The following is a 27,143-nucleotide window of genomic DNA, read 5'->3' as shown; positions in this document are numbered from 1 at the left end:
CCTGAATGCCTGATCAGTTTTGGTAGATCTCAAGTCAAACATACTTATAGGAGCTACTGTGTGTTCATGGAGTGGAAGGTTACCCATGGATGGGTAACATTCCCCCACACACTCTCGATAAACACCTCTCGCCACTTTAAGGGTGACAGCAACATTGTATATAAATGTGGGTAACGCTGTCTTTTGAAAGTAATCAACATTCACTTAAACCCCCCATAAGTGATTAAAAGGTGGTTCCAAATCCCACCATGTGCCATGCAAGACACTTTGGAAAGTAATTGTTATCATTATTTTTGATCCAATAAGTGATTCAAAGGTTGTTCCAAATTCCACCATGCGCCACCTAAGTAAGACAATATTGTAGGAAAATACAATATAGACATTATTGTTTTGAAGAAGTTTTAGTACATTTTCCTATCATTTAAGAATAGCAACAGTTTACTCCTGATGGAGGGGAAAGGAACTGGTTGGAATAACGTGTTCCTTCCACGCGCTACGTCCAACCAGGGAAACTCCCCCCTGTCAGGTGTAAAGGAGCAACTTGGACACTCAGGCATGAAGGAAGCATGAGTTCAAGTCCGTTGCTCTCCCCATGTCCCCCATATATGGGGACTAGGTTGGTGGAGGGTGTGTAGAGCCCAGGATCAAATTAGATGATTGACACAGGGGTGAATAATGGGTTACAAAATCGTGGGATAAAAAAAAAAAAAAAGAATAGCAACAGTTTCATGTACAGTCATTGCAATGGACTCCACTCATCCGGCACTCTAAGCCATTTAAGATGTGTACAGAAATATCTGCAAATGCTATTATATTAGGTAATGACGGCATAATCATGTTTGTAATTAGTAATTAGCCTATTAATCTGTTCCTGACATGCATTCCATACCATCTGACCTAGTCTACTAGCTTCATCCTAGTCCACTAGCTTCAAAATAAGCACTAAATCAACCCAATACTTAGTTCAGGGGTTCTCAACGCTTTTGGCCGGGGACCCCCGGATATGTTTTGGCCATGTCTCGTGACCCCCACCACGTCGCCCCTCCCCACCACGCCGCCCCTCCCCACCCCCAACACAAACTGACCGCGAAAATAACCTTAATAATAGAGAAAATATATCATAAATGAAGACTGAAACCTGCAGATATAATCATTAAGGAAAGTTTATGCATGTACTCTGTGTACAGTGTACTATGTAAACTCTTCATTTCCATTTTCCAGCCATTCAGTTGCAAAATAATTTGGGGACCCCGCCTAAAATTATTGGGCGACACCCTGAGGGGTCGCGAGCCACGGGTTGAGAACCCCCGACTTAGTTGACCAGGGTCAGCCAGTGCTTTACTTGGGTCATATTTTCCTCTACACCAAATCTCTTTGGCGAATATAGCCACCTTCAAGCTCCCAACGTTGTGAAGCTGTAGATCATCAATTGCTGCCAAATGTTCCTCCTGGAATAGGGATGCTAGGGTTCATGCGGCCTTTAGCAGCTGCCTGTCTGTGTTTATGTGTGACTTCATAGTTGTACAGAGTATAGGAGTGTCATGGAGGCCTTATCGTTCTGTGGGACTTCAAGCACCTGTCCGTCCACTCTTCAAAGAGCTTATTTCCCAGCACTGCCCGTCGCTCTCACCTGATAAATATTGACTTTGGTTAAGTATAACTGCAGCGCAAATGTAGCAATTTTGTTATTTCCATTTCGTTTACTCATTAAGTCGTTATACTGTGTTGCAATGTAATCGTAGCTGTAACAACCTTGCTCTGGAGGATAGATTATTTATCTGACATAACAAGAATGTAATTGAAATCTGTGTAAAATGGTCAGTATTTGGTGTTACTGTACGATAGAATGATTTATATGCGAAGAATATGTCTTTTGAACCTGTGTTGCGATAAGTTTCTGTCTACGTGCAAGATATTTTCCAGACAATAAATCAGCCATTCAGCTTGCACAACGTGCTTCTGTCACGAACCCTACTACATCAAGTACTGAAGTAAGGAAAGTAATAATGGAAATGTCCTGAAAATGGTCCCATCTAACAAATAGAGCCTCACCCTTCTTATAATGTACACACAGTCACACACACACACACACACACACACACACACACACACACACACACACACACACACACACACACACACACACAGAGCCCATGTCTTTATAATCAGCCACTGGCTGCCCAAATAAACAGCTGCTGCTACACAGACACAGAGAGTAGCTTGGGCTTTTAACAGCTTTAACGAAGTGGATCTAAAAGGCAGAAAGCATGATTATCTCACAGCCATATACTGTAGTTGACTGAAGGAGACTCCATTGGAACCACTTCCCACACAGTCAAATCCACATTAACAAAACTCAAAAAAGAAATAAAAATAAAAACTAGAAAAAAAATCGCTGCAAGCAGCGATAAGGCAGGACTAAGCAGGAAGGCAATAAGCAATAAGAATAACTAGAATTTCGCGGGCCTTTGGCCCGCTCATCCTAGCGCCACGCATCGCAAATGGGAAGAAGGCAATTGCGGGAGGCGATACAGTTTCTTTTTACTTGGAAAAGCAAACATGGCAACCCATGATGTTTTCATATACCCAGTTGCTTGGAAAGTGCAAACTTGGCAACCTGGCTGAGTGGCCCTATTTTTTGTTTTGCTTGTTTTTCTTTCCGTATAAAAGCAAGCATGGCAAGTGGCAATGTGTCTATATATACCAAGTTGCTTGGATGTCGCAAATGTGGCAACCTAGTGGGAATAGTATACTGTACTGTACTGTAGTCCTCTGTATTGTACTCAGTGGCGTAAATATCGATGGTGCACAGTGCAACCGGTGCGATGCACCGAGGCCCAGCGCCCCCAAGGGGCCCATGAAGGGGGAAGAAGAAGAGAGAAAAAAAAGAGTCAGGACGACGGTGAAAGCCTGGTTTCAGGGGCTATCGGTCGCAGGAAGAGTAACACCAAGGATTTGTCAGTGATGTCACTGACTGGTTTATAAACAGCTTCAAGTCCATACTACTTCCGTGTTGCATAACAGTGACATGAAATGAAATGAAATCTATATTTACCCAGGGTATCTGGGCTAAGCTCAAGAACTTGTTTCCAGCCAGGCCCTGCTCATAGAACACATTTCATCGTAGTGGTTGATGCCTTGTTCAAGGGCATTTCAGCGGTGGTAATTTTAACGTGTCGGACGGCTGATTCGAACTGGGAACCTTCCGGTATCTAGACCGCGCCGCTATCCGTTCGGCCACCGCTGCCACATCACTGTCCACCCTTGTTATCTTTACCACCTTGTTGTGCTGCATGTCATCAGCACAACAAGCTCAGCTGTAGACTAGATGGGATTATTATGTCATGTCAGCATGACCTGACCTTGTGGCAAGAGCTCTACCTACCTAGATAATATCTAGGTAACTGGACACAATCCGTTCTATTGTTAACAGCAAAATCATTCAGTGTTTTGTAGCAAGTTGCGCAAGGATAACTAATGATGAAGGTGGGTATAAAGATAAATGAATTGACTGCGTATAAACCAGAAAATGTACCAGATTCGGATGAGCTCAATGAGTGAGTGAAAACCAATGAAATGAGAGTCGGAAACAGGGATTAAAGGTTAACTGGCCTATTCAAAGGTTTCATTTAAAAAAATGCTATAGCACCCTTTGGCATATTGGAGTAAGACTGGTATCAGTGCTATTTGGCATGACCCTCTACCATTCTGTGTAGTTTCATAAGCATGACGCTGCATGTATGTAATAGGGGCAGAAGAAGAATTTTCACAAAACAGCAATTCATAAAACCTTAATTTTTTCCACTTAAAAAAAGTACTATAGATTCCCTTGTTTGTATAGGTCCCTGTATAGGTTCACGTGTAGAACCTTTTCGTGCATTTTGATCAAAGATCCTGGGAGGAGATGCATTTTAACTGATTTTCATAGAATTCAAAATGGTGGGTGATCTAGAGGTCAGAGGTCAAAAGTACAAGCACAAAACTTTTTTCGGCATGAGGAGACGCATGTGTAGCGAAGTTTCATTGCCGACGGTCAAACGGTTCATGAGCTATGTGTGGTCAAAGTTTGCATTTTCAATTGAGTGCTATAGCGCCACCCTTTGGCCAATGGTTGTGGGCTTCGCATCCTCACCGTTTGGCATAGCCCTCTACCATATTTCCGAGATTCACGAAAACCGACTGCACGGTTCAGCCAGAACTGCTATTTTTGGCGGGAGAAGGAGAAGGAGAAGAAAAAAAACAGACAAAAACAATGAAGGACCAAGGACTGCTTGGTCCTTTAATTAATAAAATCTATCTATCTCCTCTGTGATGGAGATACATCCAATACTGGCATTCAGAAGCAATACCGTAATAAAGTCCGAACTGGTTCTTACATAGTTATCCACATAGATGTGAATAACCCGATATGTACAACTCAACATCCTGGCAAGATGATAAAACATACAAAACAGATTTTATATCACATTTTTATTTCTCTTTTTATGCCAATATTGCAAGTTTTTTTTCTCCTTTTTCTTTTTTTTTCATTTTCAATGACATACGGTTTTGAGCATGAACTTGAACTGCAATATGTACAAAAAAACAAACTATCGTATGTTATCAAAAAAGCTGTCCCCTTGTTTTGACGTTATTGCTAAATGTTACAAACGGCACAGGTTTCTACCATCAGCAACCCTTTGAGCACTGAGTACACTACCACACTGACACCTCGGCTTACCATTACTAGCATAATACACACATAGTGAGAGTTGAAAGATACTGTAGTTAAAGGACGTATGAAGAGGAGAGAGAGAAGGGTGGTGGGGTGGGTGTAAAAAAATGAATAAAAAACTAAGTCTGACCGTTGCAAAGTTAAGCGTTATCAAGCTGCATGTACAGGGAGGGCAAAGAGGAGAGAATTCCAAATGTACACAATATCTTTATGAACATGGAAGAGAAATCTTGAGAGCGAGTGGGAATTTTAAAAGTATGATAGAGGAATAGAAGGGGGAGGGGGGGGGGGGGGGGGGGTAAAAAGAAAGACAAGTTAAGCCCGATTTATACTAGTCGTACAACGGGCGACGGAGCATGAATTTGACATTAGCGCGCCCTGTAGTGCAAACAGCCAAATTGACTTAGGGAGAAGTAAGGCTGAGTGCAACAGAGAAGGGGCTCCACACACCTTTTCATTGATTTAAAGCTGCCTCTCAATCTGCCCTGTTTTTTGTTTAGCAGTGCATGAAAAACTCTATGTTATAAAAAAGACATTTGGCATATTAGAGGATACATACATTGTTCAGAGCTCATTATATAAAAAAAAAACAAAAAAAAAACATTAACAGCTGCTTTTGTAACGATCCAACAGACATTATGGCAAGGAGAAATAAAAAGGAGAAACTTATAAAAGTTAAGTACAGAATATCTTGCAATAGCATCACAAAAGTTCATGAGATGGCATTTGTACGTTTCTCCTCAGACAGCTCAGTCACCATGTTAATACAGCGTAAGAACCAAGACATAGACCATGCCTTAATGAGCGAGACAGAGATGCATTGAAGCTCATTATCTGACCCCCTTCTGTAAAACTCCTAACACACTAAAGAGAAAACGACACTGTAAACCATCAAGCCAGCTCAGATTGTCAAAATGTGTTGGTTTCACATAAACATGCCCCCCAGCTTTACTAGTTTGTGAAAACTGTGATACCCCTTCTGTTGACACTCTCACACACACACACAACAGTGGTGAACCCAGCCAGGGGTTGCAATCCTAAAAAAGAGGCGACTGCAAGCTGTAAACGAAACGGAAACAAAAGGCTGATGCTAATATAAGAGGCTATATTAAGCACACAACGGATTTAAGAGCACACCCTCTATTGAACATAAAAGTAGAAATAATTACACACTGTAAAATGTACAGGAAGATTTTGGTGAGCATCTCCATCATCACCGCAGTAAAGGGTTCAGAACGGCCGGCGGGTTGTTCTGGATTAAAAACAGGTTTCACATCTCTGTGAAAAAGTTTAAATTGGTTTCGTGATGCTACAACGCCACTACGGGCACATAGGTTGATAGCACCCCGTTTCCACAGAAAAAAAAATTAAAAGGACAGACAGGAAGTTCATTTCAGGACAGACATGACATGGCCTCTTTTTTTAAAAATACACTCCCAGGCCAAACTAGGCAGCTTGGGCAATAATGCACTTAATTTCTTTTTTTCTATTTTTAAAAACACCAACTAACCAGGGGTGGGGGGGACTTTGTACCAATAATTTAAAAAATATCAATATTACAATTGCAAAACATTTAACATCAATGACGGACAAGTGGAAAGTGGGGGCATAACTTAAAAACTTTTAACAGTTTCGAGGGGAGCAAGTGAACCCTCTTTTTGGTTTGCTCCTTGCACATATTTAAGGGTATGCTTGAAGGGCAAACATACTTCATTAAGTAGACATTCAATTTACAGCATCATAGTTATTTCCCGGGAATAGCACACAGTTGTACTGTAATACTAAGTTCCAAAGTATTGCCTTTGAGGGTTTATACACAATTGTTTAAGAGTGGGAGGAGCCTATTTGGATCGTGACGGAAGACGGTGGGACCAAAGTTACGTGGAGTCCTTTTTTTTTTAAGAGCAATTACAATTTTGAAGATGGATCTTTTAAAATGAAGAGAGTCTAACTCAATGCTCCATTTGTATGACTATGTAGGGAGACACACACGCACACACACACACACACACGCACACACACACATACACGCACGCATACACACGCGCGCACGCACGCACGCACGCACGCACTCACACACACACTCAGTAACATACATACATACACCTGCTGGCTGGTGAACTAGTGGTCAGGCAGACAAATCACAACACAGACGAAAAAAAGATGAAATGACCTGTACAATATTGCTGTATGTTTGGAAATACACATATTCAGTAATACACATATAGAAGGCCTTTTCGCTTCTACACGAGACTTGTTCGCCATAAATACAGACGAGTGCGGCTACTCTCGGACAGTGAGTTTACAATGTACACACATCTAGCTCTGTTAAGTGGAAACCACAGGACATTTTAGTCACTTAAACCCTATATACTTAGTTGCCCGGGAGGGGTCCCCCAGCGGTCTGTACTTGGGCCCCCCTCCTTTTTCTCTCGTCTACACCAAACCTTTTCACCAAAAATAGCCAATCTACAAGCTTGTGGATCGGCTATATTTGCGGAAAGGCCGCCTATTATGGCATGCCCAGAATAGGTAAACACTAGGGTTCATGTGGTTATGAAGGCTAAGAGGCTGAGAACACTTTACAGCGCTCACAAGACAATGTACCACGCACCGCAAGGTACACTGAAAAACAAACCAAAGACATGTTATCGTTAATTGTACACCAAAATGAAGGCCAGTATATCCTTCGGAAGGCTCTTTTGTTTCACAATGTGGTTTTGGTAACAAGTGGTACGTGGATGGACATTACAACAGGTGTACAAGTTCAATTAGACATCATGATCAGCACCTGCGACGAGAAGCGAGGCAACAGTTTGTTTTTTATGTGCCAAACACAGGTGTTCTTCCAAGGTGAGTAAACATGGTATTTTGCAAAAAAAGGTGAAAATACTTGATGTCAAGTTATCAGTAAGGCCACATCAAATCGGAAGTGTTTGTCTTGCTTTTAGGAAAACCAATGGAAGTAAAATGCCACCAAAAATCAGAGTAGTACACACTGGAAGACACCTTAGTTAGGCGTGGTTTCAAGAACACAACGGCAGAGTTCACAAGGTCATTTGATACTTTAAGACCAATGTTACTTTAATATCTGAAAGTCCAGATATGTGACATAGGATATGTCATTCTTTTAACTGTGTGCACAGGAATAATATACAGTACTAAGGCTATCCTCAATTCATTGACTACGCATATTAAATCGTTGTAAGTGTAAATGATAAATTTGACTTAAGTTTTGTAGCTGCAGGAAGTCTGGTTTCTGAAGTATTCTGCAAATATCGCTATGGCTCTTACGTGAGATGTACAGTCAGACATGTATAATTTTTTTCCAAAGGAAACATTAGCGCACATAAGAGTATTGCAGGCAAGGCAGAGGCATTGCTTAAAGCTTTTCCTTTTTAAAGACTTCATAAAAACCAATGATATAAAATAGGCCCTCTGAGGTTATTCCCTAAAAACAAAACAAAACAAAAATGTTCGGTTATGTAAATTTAACATAAAAAAAAATATCCGTAGACTTCAGAACCCCCCCCGCCCCTCCCAACAGAAAAAGCTAAATATTTAAAAAATGGAAGTGTTCCATCCAAAAAACACTGGCGCTTCTTTATTTTCAGGGAGAAAGCTCGCCATAAGTATGTATTTTGGACCTAAAAAAAAAAGGAAACAAAACAAAATTAAAAAATTAAAAAAAGGGCCAAGCTCAGAGGAAGAATAGAAACTATTTGGTAACAAAAGTGTACTATATGTTTAATACAAAAAAAGGTATGGAGAAAATGTACCTTTACTAAAGCTTATACAAGATCCTTGGTCCATAAAAACTATGTTATCATCACGTCGTTATGCGTGTCCCTGTGTCCTCGCGCGCCGTCCCACAACAATACATCCAGACCCCTTTTCAGATACATACTAACACAGATAGATCGACAGATTAAAATAAAATATATAAAAACAAAACAAAAAACAAAATAAAAACACTCAAGGAAAAAATAAACTGAGAGAGGAGGGGGGAGGGAGGGGGAGGAAAGCGCCAAAAAATAGACTTTTTTTTTCTTTTAAACACAATTTTGTACACGGTGGATGTATCGTTGTCGTGGTTTCCTTTCTCACAGCCTAGGAAAAGGTGCTGGTGAATCAGTGGGAACTGTGGAACTCCTCATTCCACTTTCTTTTTTTTTTTAAACACCAGAACCGAACAGGCATGTCCCTTTGGAAACCACAGACGGGCGACGAGGAGCACTTTTTCTCTTATTTCCGTTTGGCTGACAACGTGTTCATCCTTCAGACGACGACGACCCCTCCCTCCCCCCCCCCCCCCCCCCCAACTTTCCCAAATCCCCAATCCCGTCCGCCTGAAAGATTTCGCTTCAGCTTCTTTGAGTTCCAAAATGAATATGCAGCACTTTAGAGAGAGAGAGTGTGGGTTATTTCATTTCCTTTATCCCCCCACAAAAGTTTTTTTTTTCCTTTCTTTTTTTTTTCTCTTCTTTTTAACCACATGGTACTGTTTCACTCTCAAGGCATATTTGTCACATGTTTTGCTTTTTGCATCCTTTATATGCGTTAGGACACCACAGCGGACACAGCGGTGGAGGACGATGACGAGACTCCGCCGGCGTTGGAGGAGGTGCTGTTGGGGCCGTAGCCGCCGCCGCCACCACCGCCGCCGCCGCCGCCGCCGCCCTCCTGGCTGTTGGCGCCGCCGAGCAGGCTGCTGTTCCCGGCGCGCAGGATGGCGCCGGCCGCGTTGCAGTGCGGCCGGGGGCCCGGCTCCGGCGTGTAGGTGAACGTCAGCGTGGTGGAGTAGATGATGCCGTCGTTGCGCACCAGCGTGACCGGCACCTGCACCGGCTGCCGCACCCAGCGCCAGCCCTCGCGGAACGCCGAGATGTCGGGCACCACGCACAGCATGCTCTCCGCACACCTGAGGGGGATATACGGCAGAACGAGGCCATGTGAGAACTGTTAAGCCATTTATTGGGACGGAGACCAGATTCAGATCCTATGTTTCTATGTAAGTGTCTCAAACTATTTCATGTCAAGGAACCCCCAGAATTATATGTATGTGGCCCAGCGACCCTCATCTGAAAATATGTTGTTCCAGGGACAATTGAGTTAAAAATGTTCACTGCGAAAGAATACATATTCAAAGATTTGCACACATTTTCACGAATTTTCAAAAAATAGCAGATCTACAAGCTGGTGCACAATGGTACTTTTTGGCCATAAAGGGATTTTTATGAAAAATATTCTCTATGAGGCAATATCGGTAGAAGGCGCAGTGGAGTAACTAAAAGTATTTTTTTTCCGGTGGAAACAAAATCCTCTTTTGGCCAAAAAGTACCGTTTATACGTGTGGTGGGGGGCTCAGAGTGCTTCCACTAAGGAAAGTAGGCTTTCTAATGACACAACCCGCCTTTGTTTTGGTGAGTAGCAAAAACGTTATTTTTTATTTCCGCTAAAGACGAGAGGCTGGTCTGCATTCATGCGAGCGGCGAAAGTTGAGAGTAACATAGCTCTAAATGCAACGCATTAGAGCTATGGACCAGAGCTACGTTTAGCTTTAGTTCAAGACAGACAAGAGACAGAAGGCAGACATACATATGTACAGAATTACTTTATATAGACAGATTAATAGATCTATGCTGATTGGACTAGACTGAGGTTAACACTGACAATTCTAGTATAACTCGTTCAGTCAGTGTGGGCACAGGCACAGCACATGCACGTTACGTAGACAAAGCTACAGGTGACATCTATCAAAACATTTCAGTGACAGCTTTTTCTCATGTGGTTTTTGAAAACCTTGCAGCGTTCCACTAGAGTGACTAGACGACATACTAGTATTCTCCACATGTTTAGCAAACAGTGGCCATCAGCAGCTTTCATCTCTTTGACCACCTCTCAGACTTAATCCTGCTTGGGCTGAATTGATAAACACTGAACAACTCACCCTTTTATACAGTGTATAAAAAAGAAAACCTCAATACAGGCTCACTACTAGCCATCAGTGTTTTACAAGGAAGGACATCTGTAGATGAGCACTTAACCCTGTAAGCCCTGTATCATTAGTTGACTGGGGTCCCCACAGGAGTCTACTTGGTCCTTTTTTTTCTCCCCTCTTCAGTAAATCTCTTTGTTGATCCACAAGCTCACAACACATTGCCCCAGAGTAGCGACGCTAGGGTTCATGTGGTTAACCCGAGATCAGATTCTAAAAATGTCTTCTACATACTGACAGTTTTCTGAAAAAGCTGTTTCTATGTCAGTCGTTCTTCGATTTTTCAAAAATAGCAGACCTACAAGCTCGTAGCGCGCCACTCGGTGGCGCGCTATGAGCTTGTAGGTCTGCTATTTTTCAATAGCTAAATTATAATGTTTAAAACACCAAAAGGGGTTCCCGCCCAGAATGGGTTAACTCAGCTCAATGGCAATCAAAACGGTTTTCATGTGGAATATTTTTGCAATCTCACGGGTCCGCTGCTAAATAAAAAGCATGCATACTACACTATTGAATTAGACTTGGTCTTCTTGTTAGACATCAATCCAGTTACCATGAGTCTTACCATGACACATAGCAATGCTCTGGGCACCTCAAGCAGAAAACAGTTATTTTGGGAGATGACCGGCGCTGTTCACCGATGCACATGGTTGGAGAGACAGGAGAGACGTGAGGCGACTCACGTGTAGATCATGCATCATTGGATTTAGAATAGTGGTCATACAAGCTCACAGTGCGTCACTTAGTGCCGTGCTGTACATCTGCACGGCACCGCGCTATGAGCTTGTAGATCTGCTATTTTATTTTTATTTTAACTTTTTTTCACCCAGTGTCAATTATCTAATGTAATCCTGGGCGCTACACTTCCTCTGCTGGCCAGGGGGAGGTAGTTTTAGAGATCAGGATTACTGCATGTTTTTGTGAGGGTACTTACTAGTGGTGTCAAAAAATATCGATATGAATCGATAATCGATTTTAACATTAACGATACGACTACATCGATGCACGTGTGTCTGGATCGGTCAAAATAGCGTCTGGATCGGACGTTGGTTCGATCCTAAAGTTGTGAATCGATATAATTCAACTAACTGCGGGAAAAACACAGATGTACAAGCCCAAAGCGCTGTGCATTGCGACGGGTAGATAACTTGTAGATCTGCTACTTCCAGCCCAGGAAGGGCGCATGCTTATGACGCTCTTTAACTTTGCATCAGCAGCCAGCGACAGTCACAACACGAGCAGCAGACGGGATGCACAGGCAGATCCGACACAACTTTATTGCACACATCTGTGCTTTCATCCACGCTTTCATAGCCTTTTAAATCTTATTTCCCATCCACGGGAACAAGCAGTGATATCAACAGCTTCCACCCGATCTGTGGTGGTGTTCTGTTGTCTGACGAGGGAAGCTAGTAGCTAGCATGGGAGCTAACGTTAGTTTAACTTCCATATAGTTAGGAGTCCTCCTTAATAACACTATGTACTTTCCATCCGTTCCCCAACCCCTCACACTCGCTGCTGCGTTTACACGGGCAGACACAAAGACGAATGGGAATATCATTTGGAGCTTTAACAATGAATGATAGACTGTATCGTTGCGTCTGCCCGTGTTTAATGGTCAGGGTTTCACTGTCAACAGCAGGCAGTCAGACCTGTCAAACTATGCACTTATAATATTGCTATAGCTTTCATTTATTTTATTCCATAGTCTTAGTTTTTCTCTAATAAAGTTGTTTTTATTTGTTTTCTCATGTTCTCCTTGAAAAGTGTCTTTAAGTACTCAGAGAAGCATTATATAAATAATATTATTATCACTATTATTATTACTACTTGTTTTATTGCCTATGCTTATGTAGTCACTATTCATTGATTCACTCTTATCCAAATCCATTTGAAAAAAAAGCTCACTGCTCAGGTCAAATAGGCCTATTGATATGCAATTAAAATGTGATTAATTGAGATTAATTAATCAATCACAAAGCCTCCAATTAATTCGATGTTTTTTAATGAAGTCCCAACCCTATTCTTTATAGATCTAGCTTCAAATAAAAAATCTATAGAAGGTTAAATGTGTCAGATCGCAACGTATCGTATCGAATCGCATCGCATCGCATCAAATTCCATGAAGTTCCACAAAATCGAAATCGTATCGATTTGGACTGAATCGAATCGAATCGTTCTGTATATAAAATGTATCGTCCCCGAATCGCATCGTAGCCCATGCGTATCGATACGTATCGAATCGTCTTGTAAGGGAGAGATGCACACCCCTAGTACTTACCCTAGGGGACACGGGGAGAACTCCACACAGTAGATCTGCTATTTTTGAGGCGCAAATCTTTGAATATATATTCTTTCAGAGCGAACGTTTTTAGCTCAAATCTTTGCTTCTGGGGGTGTCCCTAGAACAACATATTTTCAGATGGGGGTCGGCGGCCAATTACATACGTATATTTTTGTTAATGAGTTAAGAAAAAAACAAAAGGTGTCCTCACCTGTACATGGTCTCAGCCTCGACGTCACCGAACCAGACCCGCAGGTTTGGCGTGAAGTTCTGCCCCGTCAGCTCCAGCATGGCCACGTCGCCGCCGCCGTTAAGCTGCACGCACACACACACACCAGAGTCACCGCATTACAAACAGAAACACAGAATGAGAGAGAAGGAGAGGGAGCGAGAGAGACCTCCATTACAGAACAGTAGTGGAGCTGGGTGGTTTTCCAAATCACCCAAATCACTGAATGCTCCAGAACCACTTCACCACTTTTCAACCTATCTTCATATAATAGGTCCTCACTAATGATCATGATAAAATAGCACAATTGTTTTCTACTCCGTCTGTGTCTCATAGGAGGGCTGTGGGCAGTTCAGAAACCCGTCCACCAGTGACATCATCGACGGGGAATCCAAGCTAATAGAAACTGCAGGCCTTCTAGTCCTGAAAAGCTGCAATGCGAAGCCATCGTTCTCACGATAATACAAATCTAAACATTTTTGTAAAACAAAAAATCTTGTTTAAAAACAAATCTGCCTAACGATGATGTCACTGGTGGACGGGTTTCTTAACTGCCCACAGCCCTCCTATGAGACACAGACTGAGTAGAAAATAATTGTGCCATTTTATCATGATTATTAGTGAGGACCTATTATATGAAGATAGGTTGAAAAATGGTCCTTTAAAGTTTGACAGTGGATTGTTAAATAGATGCATTGTGCACAACTGCACATCTGTTGAGAACGTTTCACAAGTATGTTCAAGTATATTTAGCCATAAGATAAATGTGTTCATATCAAGCTCAAGCAAAGAACGATGGACCACACATACTCTGTAGAACTGTAACAAGAAGACACAACTGTACCTGTAAGCTCTCAACCACAGGCACGGGGGTGACAGGTGCGTGGACGGGACCCATGCCCTCGTAGAATGTGTACTCAGCCTTGTCCGTGCTGATGATTGTCCAGGAGGCGCCGTCGTTGATCATCTCCTTGTTTGGTTCCTTTGGGCATGGAGTGGCCTGGCCATCGGGAAGGGGAACGACAGACAACAACGTTACTCATCGAGGGCAGAGCTAATCGAATCAGTACGGTCGAAGGCAGAAAGATATTAAGGGGCCATTTCCAGCTCTGTGTTTTTGTCCCGATGTATACTTTGAATTGTTTTCAAAAGGAAGTGCAGCATACAGTATTTATTCTATCCTGAAATGACATTAATGTAACAACTAACGGCGGGGCTCCACTGGACGCGTGCGTGCGTGCGTGCGTGCGTGCGTGCGTGCGTCAAAAAACGAACCGGGGCAATTTTAAAGCAGTCACCGAACGCAACGCATCGTAGGCAGTGGAGCCACCCTTCATTGATTAAAAAGGGAATAATAATAATAATAAACTTTATTTTTATAGCCTTTCATACAGAGTTGCAGTTCAAAGTGCTTCACAGGCAGGACAGAAATAAGGTCATAGGTCATAACATATCAGACACAGGTCACAACATAGAACATATCAGACACACTCCACATAGTATGCATATAATCATCAACATAAGAGGGGAATAAAAGGTCAGGCATAGAGTTAAAAAGGGAACATTCCCTGACGGTGACGGAGACGCAACGCTGACGCGTCCAGTGGAGCCCCAGCGTAACAAGGTGCTCAGCGTTTACTCTATGCTGCTTGTCCACGTCTGGCATTTTTATCTTGTCGTCTAGAGCTTCAATATTGAAATAAATGTAACACTGGGCGTTTAGACAAGAGTGTGAAGCAGAGTTACAGTCAACTTACTTTCACTCTCAATCACTGCACTATGGCCCATTCATTTGTAAACTGTGAAAATATTTAATAAAATCATAAAAAGTCATAAAAAAGTAGAAAAATATCAGATCAAAAATAAAATAGCAGTACTTTTCTTTGTAATTTCCAATTGTTTTTTAAAATAGGGATCTAGTTGGATAAAACTAAATCACAGCTTAAGTGAAAATGATGGTGCACTGACTTAATTTTCTCTCTGAATGTAAAGTAAGTTGACCCTGCAACCCTGGTGTGCGTGCAGCCTTTTTATTGTTTGTGTGGAGTAAAGGAGAAGCACTGACTTGAAACTGGATGATCCTTTCTTGGGAAAGGCACAGGTACATGCGCTCCGTGTCTTTCAGGTAGAAGGCACACTTGTGGAGCTGGGACACGGGGTCGTCAGCGTCCAGCAGCGCCGTCTGCTTGTCGACCTTACGGATGATCTGACGGGAGAGAGAGGAACACATCGATCATCGGCGGATGTGAGGAGACAGAGCACAATGCGTGGTAGAAATACGCACAACCATATATATCCCCCCACACAGATACTCTCCCATGCGCATCCCTGCTCACTCATTCATTCATTCACTCACTTATCAACACATTTTTTTGAGGACTGAAATGGACAAAGCTCCTAGCTTTATTGCGTTTTTTTGGCCTTTTGATAATGGTGGGGCCTATGTATGCATTTGTACATACTGTATGTATTCATTGTCAATAAAGATGTCAAGAGTCAAAAGGAAAGTGTATGTATATATATTAGGTTTATTTTTTTTGTCTTTTAACAGTTTGACTGTGGAATTAATTAATCACAATGCCTCGTTGACTGCCTAGATTTCACTAACCACCGCACCAACATCATCGTTCCTTTTCATGAAAATACGCTTTACAATGGTGTGATCCTTTGTCGTAGTGTTGAAAAATAATACAAAGTGGCGATCAACAACACCATTGGAATGCATTGGGCCTCAATTTCCCAGAAGCCTTTGCATGCCAGTGCGACTGAATCTTTTGCGGTGACGTCGTCCGAACGAGTCACCTACCCCACTCGAATTAAACAATGGAAACGTAACTCGTGTAACTCGTTGTTGGGAGGGAAAGTGTAAAAGGTGTCCAACAGGGACTTTTGCAATTGATCCCAGCAAGCCAAAAGACGTCATGATGACATTATGATGACGTCCTCCGGTGACGTTCAGGGTTTTCAGGACTAGGCCAGATCACAGCCCATATGGGGATGATCTTTACGTCATCGCCAGTTGAAATAATGATGCTTATTCTGGCCCAGATCTGACTAATTATGATATGACTTAAATTGATCGGACTCTCTCTGATTAATCCAGGGATGTCCGTCTTAGTGGGCAGAATTTCTGTCGGTTGAAATCAGGTGATGTTCTGGGTCAGATCTGACTAGTCTTGGTTTGACTTGATTTGGCCCCAATAGAGACGTCACTAATTTGTCCAGGTCCTGACCGCGCTTGCTGGGATGTGAATGAACGTGTGTCTGAGAAAACAAAAACCTTGTGGATGAATGACAAGACCACAGACCGACTAAATGACATAAGTTCAGGACTAAGAGTGTGTGTGTGTGTGTGTGTGTGTGTGCTTGCTTACCAGTCTAGGCAGGGCCATGCCAGTGACGGAGCAGACCAGTTTGACTGTCTGCCCGTAGTGGATGTAGCCGTCTCTCACAGTGAACTCTTCTCCTTCTGACTCCTCGTCATCCACTGAACACACACACGCGCGCACACACACACAGTCACACACACACACACACACACACACACGCACGCACACGCACGACAAGCTGTTAGTGCTTCAAGCCATCACTGAAACACTTTGGACTGAAATATAACACCAGTCCCGCCTATGAAATCAATATAAAATGAAAGAGATCGTCTCGTCTCTGAGATTACCCGTCTGTGTGACCTGATCGACTGCAAACTATCGATTCAGTGCGTCAATCTTTTATAATTATTAGCATATTAAGTCCCGATAATTGGAAAAGTAAATCAAATACTTTTTCAGGACCTGTTGGCAAGTCACACTTAAAGGGGAAAACCACCCATTTTCAACATTTTACTATGTCATCAATGTACCTTAGAGCTGTTGTGTGGAAATAATAAAAAATTATGGAAAAAATCATTAACATGGTGAAACACATCTTGATGACATCATCAAGATGTGTTTGACCATGTTAAGGATTTTTTTCAGACCTCCAGTTCTAGGAAACACAGAATGGGGGAACTTTTTTATTATTTCCACACAACAGCTCTAAGGTACATTAATGTCATAGTAAAATGTTGAAAATGAGTGGAATGCCCCTTTAACGTAACCCACAAACCCTATTATTACCCTGTTATTATAAAATACAAAATATCAGTTAACTGAGACTGCGTTAATAAATGCAACAGCTTTATTATTAATTTAATAAGCCGTGTCAAAAGCATGCAGGTGTTTGCATGCATGCTGTTCATCTCACATGTTTGTGCATTCTTTTCTGCAATATAAGTCTCTCTCTGCATCCTTACCAGACTGAACCTCTATTATTTAATTTCCTAACTGAATTGAGCAAATGAACAACAAAGCATGTATAACGTGTACTGTGTACACACGGAGCTAGTAGCTACACAGAGATGTTGCTGTTTCGGGGGTTCCCATGGCTCCAGACTTACACAGGTGGATGTAGAAGGCCCCCCATTGCTGGGAGCTGGCGTGAAAGTTGCCTCCTTCCACATGGAGGTAGCGCGTGCTGACCGTTTGGGAGCGCAACCGGTTGAAGAGCGCCACTTTTGTTCCGGACGCGATACACACTGTGGAAGCTCATGTGCGCACACACGCGTGCGCACACACACAGACACACACACAGACACACACAGACACACACACACACAGGCACACGAGCAAGTTATGCAACAACCCAACAATGACCTGCAATCCAGAGGTACTGTAGTGTGTTGACAGTGTGATAAGTGATGGGAAAACAGCCTGGAAGCAAATATTACCACATCGATCGCCATGTACTCAGCATGTGCTGTGTACACAATCATACCAGCGTGTACCGGCTACAGTGTATACCACAGTGCCCTCTGGGGGCAGAATTTGTCATAAAATGCTTGTAAAACTACAGTCAGGGGTGAAATCCTCAGTTAAAGGATGATATATTTTTTTAACTAAATATTTTTGATTCAAAATGCATTCAAAAGCATTCCCACACCGTGGGTCGGGACCCGGGCAAACAATCTCTCTTTTGGGTCTGGACCTGAAAAGCTTGGGAACAGCTGCTATAGAGTTTGTTTGGTAACAGGGATCTCAGCGCCCCACCAGCGCTTTAGTAAACACAAATGTATTTTTCAAGCGCGTTGCCAAATTCATCCAATCAGGGGCTTCACTTTGATAGTGTTCCAACTTCCAACCTCGTTTGATCCCCATTCGTGTCCCACCAAAGTAAAATTAATATTCTGTTTCTGCTGGAGAGACTCAACTCAACTGTATTTATACAGCTAGCATATTTAAAAATGACCAAGGTCGACCAAAGTGCTTAAAAAAAGCATAAAAACAGAAAAAGAAGACAAAAGCTGTAAAAGACAAAAGACAGCTGCGGCAAATGCTCGGTCACCTCAGGATGTTTGGCTGTTTTTTGGTCAGAAGATGCAGCCGATTAGCTGAATTCAGGTTTCTGTACAAATTCCAAAATGTATGGAGGAACCAACCAGGTTGGTGAGGGCACTATGAAAGCGGAGCGAGACCAAGACCGGGGTGATTTTTTTTTAACCCATTTAGGCCTGACGTAAAAAAAAAAAGAAGTTTGCTCTGAAAGAATATATATTGGCGCGCTATGAGCTTGTAGATCTGATATTTTTCAATAGCTAAAGTATAACATAATGCTTAGTTAAAACACCAAAAGGGGTTCCCGCCCAAAATGGGTTAAACGTAAGTGATGTTTGGTCGATTCCAGCATGAGAATTACAGTAATCAAGCCTTGAAGAAATGAATGTGTGAATTACGGGGGTCAGTTACTACAAGAGGGCCATCAAATCTTTGAATAATAGATTTTTATATATACTTTTTTTTTAAATATTAATCACTTGAACACTAGCATCCCTATTCTGAGGGGACAATTTTCCCCTTTTGAAAAAATAGCAAACCGAATACAGAGCTAACGATCAAATTGAGTTTATAAATGGTTAAATGTCTGAAGATACACATTCAAGTGTAATGCTTAATTGGGTCGTCCACTCACAGTTAACAGTCTTTGTATTGAGTTTGTGCTTGAAATGTACTGTAATTCTGCAAACTGTTTAATAAATATTTCAATAAATCAAAATCAACAAATTAATATGAAACAGAATCTGTGACCAAACAAAAAACATTAATACATTGAAGGCCCCTGCTCTACAGCATTGACTATATAGAAATATAGATCTACTTACAAAAATAAAGAAATCAATAAAATCAATTACAGGCTAGCAACTTATGGGTCCGATAATGCCGACACAATACTGTTCAACTGCTGGCTTAGTTTACATAGAGAGTACTTTGTAGCAGACTGACTGTGGTCAGGTTGCCCAAGCAAGGTCAAAGTCACAGTAAACTTTATTATCGCAGAGAGAGGGGCAATTTGTTGCACAGCCAGCAGCACACACACACACACACACACACACACACACACACACACACACACACACACACACACACACACACACACACACACACACACACACACACACACACACACACACACACACACACACACACACACACACACACACACACACACACACACACACACACACACACACACACACACACACACACACACACACCTTTTGTTCCCCAATTTAGTCATGCCAATTATTCCTCCCCACACACCACATTTGTGACTCGTCACTGCTGTTGCTCACCTGCCAGTGAGGAGCCCCCACCGGGAGGATGTAGAGCCTTGGTCCTACTCCTCCCGCCCAACGCTCCCTGCTGGCAGGTGCCGCCCCAGCCTGTAGGAATACGTGCAGTGACAAGTATCACCTTTCCCGCGCGGCTTCCCTCCCCAAAAAACACGGGCCAATTGTATATTCGTGTAGACGCTCGAGAAAGCCGGGATGCACCATGGCGGCTTCGAACCCACAACCTCCGTGGTGGAGGGCAGGTACTTTAAACCACTACACCAACCGGGCGCTATAGTGTTATTTAAAGCAGTGGTTCCCAAACCAGATTCCCATCTGAAGATATATGCCAGGGACCTCCATAAGAGAAGATTTTTACGGCTCTAGCAGTAATTCTCATCCCGTTTAATTTCAAGGACACCCAGTTTGACGTGCATTAGGACCACCCATTGAATGGCATTTCAATCTCTGGGACCCCCAATTTATATTGTAAAATCAGTGGAGTGCACAGATAGAGCTAGAGCACCTGCCCTTTGCCCTCTGGACAGCTGCCCGCTGGACAGCTCTGAGAGTGTACAAATGGTTCCATTTGTACACTCAGAGTTACAGACGCATAAAGGTCAATTTGGTTCCAAACTATCATTTAGCTGGGGACCCCCTGGAACTCCCTCAAGGACCCCTGGGGGTCTCTGGACCCCACTTTGGGAACCACTGCTTTAAAGGGCCCAAAACAGCAGGGACAAATGAGTTCTTCTTAATTAATGAATGTATTAATTAATAATAAGTGAAAATTCAGTTTGCAGCTTTACCCAGCTGAGTGCTTCTCAGGTGAGCACTCAATGGTACAGCGATTAATGTTCATACAAGCTTTTTTTTTTTTACAAAAACTCTTGAGATGCCTCTGAAAACAGTGCTTTCTTGAGGATGCCGTTGGTGTTGGTGACTAGAGAACATGTGGGCCTGAGGTGCCTAAGATGTGTATACCAAGAAATCTTAAACTATCAACAATTTCAATAGATGACACAGCCATTGACAGAAATATAGCAATGTGATTTCATCGAATGCTTCTGAAGTAAACAATTCATTATTTGTGTCTTTATCGACATTTAGAAAAGCGGCTGTTATCATGGCACCATAATATGCATTTCATGTGAATGTTGATGCTGTGGATGATTAACATCAGCAGCTCCCAACCATTTCTTGGATCAGGTCCCACTTGAAAATCTGACCAGTCCACCAGGTATGATGAGGTGTGCATTTTCAGAGCACATTTTAATGATCAGTCAATTGTGTTCCGGCTTGTATCGATGGACCGTACTGTAGTTTACATTTAACCCATTTTGGGCGGGAACCCATTTTGGTGTTAGCATTATGTTATGCTTTAGCTATTGAAAAATAGCAGATCTACAAGCTTGTGGCGCGCTACGAGCTTGTAGGTCTGCTATTTTTGAACGACTGACATAGAAACATAGCTTTTTCAGAAAACTGTCAGGATGTAGAAGACATTTTTAGAATCTGATCTCAGGTCAAAATGGGTTAAGTTCCTATTGATCAATATAACAAGGACATTTATTTATTTATTATATTTTATATATATTTATTTTATGTTATATTAACAATACAATCATAGTGTTTTTCCAATTTCTTTGGAGGCCCACTTGCAATATTGGCACAGCCCACCAGTGTGCCACAGCCCACAGGTTGAGAACCACTGATTTACATACATTGGTGATGTTGAGTGTATGGGTGTGCGTGCGTGCGTGCGTGTGTGTGTGTGCGTGCGTGCGTGTGCGTGCATGCATGCATGTTCAGGCATTAACAACATCCTCCGTGTTGGACTTACAGTCTGCGTTCTTGAGGGACTGCTTCTTTTTGGAGGGCTTGGAGATGACTTTGATCCTCTTACTGAGGAAGACGCCAATCTCTGCGCTGTTGCCGTAGAACATCTTGACGGACAGCATGAAGTGCTTTCGCTTGTCGGAGTCGGATATGTACAAGGTCTTGGCTGTGCAATAGTTCTGGCAGGGCCGTGGAAAGAGGAGGAGGGGGACGGGGGGACGGGAGAGAGGTGTGGGTAGAGGGAGAGATGTGGAAAAGGGAAGAGAAGGAGCGTTTGTTAAGGCAGTGGTTCTCAAACGTTTTCATGTCAAGGACCCCTAAATAAATATGTATTTGGCCACAGACCCCCCATTTGAAAAACAATTGAGCCAGGGAACCCCATACAAGATTTGTGTTAAAAATTGCTTCAAAAATATTCAAAAACTTTTGGATTTTTTGGGAAAATAGATCTAGAAGCTTAACAAGCCCCTAACATCGATTCAATCACCTCAATTTGAGCCTCAATTCTGAGAGAAATGCGGCCAAAGATCGCGCTTATAAAGGAAGTGGACAGAGGGGAAACATTTCATTGGCGGACCACAGCGGAAGCAAGCGTTGCCTAGCGTCGGGGAAGCTATTATACGGTAGGTAGATATTTAAGAGGCTATTCCGAGAAAAAAAAAAAAAAAAAAGACATCCAAGGCATTCAGCAGGGAGCACCATTGGGAAAATAGGACGTCAAAGATGTTTTCGGTAGATGAGCAATTTTTAAATAGCCCACGTATACGGTTAACATGATTATAGAGATTTTGATGCTAGAATATAAACTAATTTAGCTGGGGACCCCCCTGGAACACCGTCAAGGACCATTAGGGGGGTCCCCAGACCCCACTTTGAAAACCACTGGCATTAAGGAGCCTTACACCGGGGCTCCACCGGGCGCGTCAGCGTCGCGTCTCCGTCACCGTTAGGGAATGTTCCCTTTTTAATCAATGAAGGGTGGCTCCACTGCCCGCGTTGTGTGACTGCATTCAAATTGCCCCGGTTCGTTTTTTGAAGCACGCGACGGAGACGCAACGCGTCTGGTGGAGCCCCGGCGTTAGGGGATCTGTCAGGAAGCTGTTGGGAGATTTAAGGTCTAAAATCGGAGATTTAAGGTCTAAAATCGGGGGCTATGATAGTACGGCAGATTAAGCTACAGTCCATGGATGTATATATGCAAATGAAAGTGAAAGTGGAGACAAAAAATGTCAGTGTGAGAGAGAGAGAGTGTGTGTGTGTGTGTGTGCGCATGCTGTACCTTTCCCTCCAGGTTGAGCTGTTGCATCTCCTGGTCACTGTTGCCGATGCCGATGAAGGCGCAGGGCTGCGACTCCTGCTCCGAGCAGCCGTCTCGCTCCATCTGCTCCTTCTTTTTCTTCCAACCGCTGCCCATCAGGTACACACATGGAGGGGGGCAGAAGAACCTGCACAATGGACACACACACACGTTTTATATTACAATGCTTGTGAGGACATCAACATTTCAGGTTGTCAAAGTCAATGGATTTTTTTCACAGTCAAAGTGATGACAGTCATAAACCTAAGCATTCATATTCAATATGGGCTTTTATCACCCTATTTAACGAGGTACATGGAGAATTGGAGATCCATTATCCTCCTCACTCTCGAGGAACTCTGTCAAATCGATTTCACCATGCGTGTATATGCATATATACACAGTATATATATCATGTTGACACATTGCCCAGCCCTCACTTGCTTGATAAATAATCCACAGACCGGGAAAGACAATCTGGGCTAGGGAAAAGAAGAGTCTCTCCGTCCTTAACTGCATTAACCCTGGTGTCACTCATGGGGTACATCATTGTAGGTGAAAAGACTCACTCACACACACACTCACACTCACACTCACGATCTGCAAGGTCACAACACGTTGCATTGAGACATATGAGCTTGCGGCTTGTCATCATTTTTGTTGTATGAAGAAGTATATAGTGCTTATAGTATAGTATAGTGCTTATAGTATAGTACATTTCATTTTTAGCGCTAACTTCATCTGTAGATTTGGTTAGCAATGACCAGCGTAGAATTATGGTTATACTTCCTACTATCCCTTGCTTTTGAAGTATAGTAAAACAATGACGCATTACGCATTTCATTCCATACTTTTTCACACCACACCATTATATTGGGTTATATATACTGATTTTGTTAAGCCTATATCTCAATATTTATGTATTCTCTCGGAAATGGCTTCTGCAGAGCAATGATTCATTCATAATCTATACTAAAAACAAGCACATTAACATTGTTCTAAACTGCACATTGCTGTGGATAAGAACAAATTCCAAGTCACCTTGGCAGGAATGAAACCATTTTTTAAGAAAACGTATGACTGAAATATTAACCCATTCTGGACGGGAACCCCTTTTGGTGTTTTTTTAACTAAGCATTATGTTATACTTTAGCTATTGAAAAATAGCAGATCTACAAGCTCATGAACTTGTAGGTCTGCTATTTTTTTAAATATCGTGAAAATGAGGCACAAATCGTTGAATATATATTCTTTCAGAATTATTTTTTATTTTATATCTCAATATTTATGTATTCTCGGAAATGGCTTCTGCAGAGCAATGATTCATTTATAATCTATACTAAAAACAAGCACGTGAACATTGTTCTAAACTGCACATTGCTGTGAATAAGAACAAATTCCAAGTCACCTTGGCAGGAATGAAACCATTTTTAAGGAAACGTATGACTGAAATATTAATGAATGCAGGAGAAGGACCTGGGCTCTAACCAACACCATGTCCCCGAGCCCTGACACAATGTCAAGCGGGTCTCATGTCCTTGCGGTCCAATTATCACATTCTCCCACAGTCTCCATGTAGAATGTCATAATCACTTTGTCCTTCAAGGACAACCAGGACTTTCAGGACACCCCTAGGTTTCCAGGCAGTGGTGTCTGTATTGCATAATAATGTAATATATCAGCCCTTGGGCTGATATTATAGTTGAACATAATGTGCATGTTCTGGGTTGTATCGTATTTATATTAGATTGTTTTGTAGTCATTTTATTAAGCATAAGTTAATGTTTTCATTCCGTGCATTGGGTATTTTCACTAATTTGTATTCAGTAGTCTGTGTGTGTGTGTGTGTGTGTGTGTACTGTCCCGTTTTGTCTTGGTGAATCATGGAAGTTGGCTTGTAAAACACAGACCGTCTCAATGAATTTCATATTATTGCGACCATAGGTTGCATACTATATGCCTCCATATATGGTCACGCCTCGTGACATCACGCCTCCATATCTCCATATATGGACATTATGGATTGGAGCTGGAGGACTGTCCATTTAAACTCTAGAAGGGTCTCAACAGGCCCGAAACTTAACCAATACATCGTTATTTTGCTATGATTCCATGCTTGCATAGAAAAGAAAAAAGAAAAAAAGACATTCTGATAAAATTATACAGTAGTCACATTTTGCCTTTCAATAATTGAAAGGCAACAAACACAACAGACTACACTAGCGTGACATACATTAGGATATTTGCTATTGTGATATGGCAAAAAAAAACGTGATCGGAACATCCCATATATATATATATCAGGACTATATATATAAGTCCTGATAAAAGACAGTGTACTGTAATATACTATATTATGCAAATATACAGAAGCTGCTAGACACTCCACTACTAGTCTAAAGTCTAGTTCTAGTATTACCAGGGTGTACACTATAGTTTTCACCACTAGAGGGAGGGCAAGTACCAAACCAAACTACAGACAAGTAGAGAGGAAGAGGGGGGGACATATTTAGTCTGGGGCTTATTGGGTTATTATTATAATATAACCAACAAAAACACAACACAGAATCTCCCACTTTCTACCAGGCTTCATTCACGAGAGGCCAACACATTGAACACATTGCAACGCATCATGTCAACGTGAATGAGTCCAATTTGGGAAACGGGGATAGAACAAAAAATAAATAAATAATAAAAACAAAATTACACAAATATAAAACCACATCCATATGCTTGGCATGTCGTACGGATGGTTATTCCATGTTGTAATTAGGCAAATTACATCTCAAGTCAGCCAACAGTACTTATCTTTTCACTGGAGCCAAAAATGTCGAGGGGGGAGTGAATAATGTTGTTCATCTCCTGATAGAAATCCCCAATGCTTCATCCGAGTGAATTACAGTACACTCTGTGCGTGTGCGTGTGCGTGTGTGTGTGTGTGCGCGCGTGCGTGTTGACTAGGGTGATGTTGTGTGGAACTCTTGTGCAAGATGCATTTCAAAGTTTGTGTGTTTTGGTAGTCCTGTATTGTGTACAACAGGAGGACAGTGCCCCTGGTCTCATGGTACTCGCGTCTCTGAGGGTGTTTGTCTACTTTCACATCCTATAAATAGATGGAAAGAGACACAGACAAGAGCGATAGAGGCTAGGAACTCTGCCCACACATTCTCATCGCACTCGCTCACTTCTGTGAAACTTGCACGTAAACGCGCAAATAATCACGAACGAGAGGCGACATTTGAGGACACACACAGCACACACAACCCAAAAGTCACACACACACCAGGCATTACACATAAATGCTTTCTCCGTCCAAAACACATACAGCAGCTGAGCAACAGAGGAGCGCCCACAGGGACTTCCACGGAGAGTTTGCCGCGACACTCGCCTGTCTGTTTGAAATTAATTGGGAACACTTCGCTTAAGGCCCCGTGTTCCTCTTGCGTGTACCGTGCCCTGACGGCACGCAATGAAAACAGATCGTCCACAACGTGCGCGCGCGCGCACATAATGGAGGAGTCCCGCAGTGCGCCGCTAGTCAACCGCAACGTAAAAGAGAAGAAGCAGGGAATAAAGTGAGCTGAAGCAGATGAACCATGGTTTAGTTTGTGTGTCAAGACTCGACGCACTGCAGTCTGGATTGAACTAGTGGAACACAATCCTTTTGGCGGAAATGGGCCTGAAATGTAAAGCTCTGTTTTATTTAATGAATAAAACTGGCAGAAAGATGAAGGACGGAAAAGCCTCGGGGTGTGTGTGTGTGTGTGTGTGTGTGTGTGTGTGTGTGTGTGTGTGTGTGTGTGTGTGTGAGAGAGAGAGAGATGTCCTGTGTCGAGATCCACGCCTCCCAGGGGCGTTTGACTGGCTCCTCTCACTACTCCCGGCCTTGCCTGCATGACTTTAACCCATGCTGACCTGAGATCAGATTCTAAAAATGTCTTCTACATCCTGACAGTTTTCTGAAAAAGCTTATGTTTCTGTCAGTCGTTCTTCGATTTTTCAAAAATAGCAGACCTACAAGTTCATAGCGCGCCACTCGGTGGCGCGCTATGAGCTTGTAGATCTGCTATTTTTCAATAGCTAAAGCATATCATAATGCTAACACCAAAAGGGGTTCCCGCCCAAAATGGGTTAACTGG

At 42.4% G+C, this 27,143-nt stretch overlaps 1 protein-coding gene across 4 annotated transcripts in view; it reads right to left on the bottom strand.

The window, feature by feature from the left end:
* Nucleotides 1-4,767: 4,767 nt before the first annotated feature.
* Nucleotides 4,768-27,143, bottom strand: part of rbpjb (recombination signal binding protein for immunoglobulin kappa J region b) — a 77,869-nt gene continuing 55,493 nt past the window's right edge. Inside the window, exons 4-12 of one of the 4 annotated variants that reach the window (XM_079490451.1) lie at nt 22,987-23,152; nt 21,712-21,886; nt 19,890-19,979; nt 17,661-17,807; nt 16,600-16,712; nt 15,291-15,431; nt 14,070-14,225; nt 13,208-13,311; nt 4,768-9,635 (exon numbers count right to left, since the gene is read on the bottom strand). In XM_079490451.1, coding sequence (XP_079346577.1) covers nt 9,275-9,635; nt 13,208-13,311; nt 14,070-14,225; nt 15,291-15,431; nt 16,600-16,712; nt 17,661-17,807; nt 19,890-19,979; nt 21,712-21,886; nt 22,987-23,152 — 1,453 coding nt within the window. In that variant the 3' untranslated portion in view covers nt 4,768-9,274. The remainder of the gene's footprint in view (nt 9,636-13,207; nt 13,312-14,069; nt 14,226-15,290; nt 15,432-16,599; nt 16,713-17,660; nt 17,808-19,889; nt 19,980-21,711; nt 21,887-22,986; nt 23,153-27,143) is intronic. The other 3 variants (XM_079490452.1, XM_079490453.1, XM_079490454.1) reach the window with 3 other exon arrangements.

The sequence above is a fragment of the Electrona antarctica genome, assembly GCF_951216825.1.
Source record: "Electrona antarctica genome assembly, chromosome: 21".
Classification (NCBI taxonomy): Eukaryota; Metazoa; Chordata; class Actinopteri; order Myctophiformes; family Myctophidae; genus Electrona; species Electrona antarctica.
Note: the sequence above shows the minus strand (reverse complement) of the source record. Positions and strands in the feature narration are given on the sequence as shown.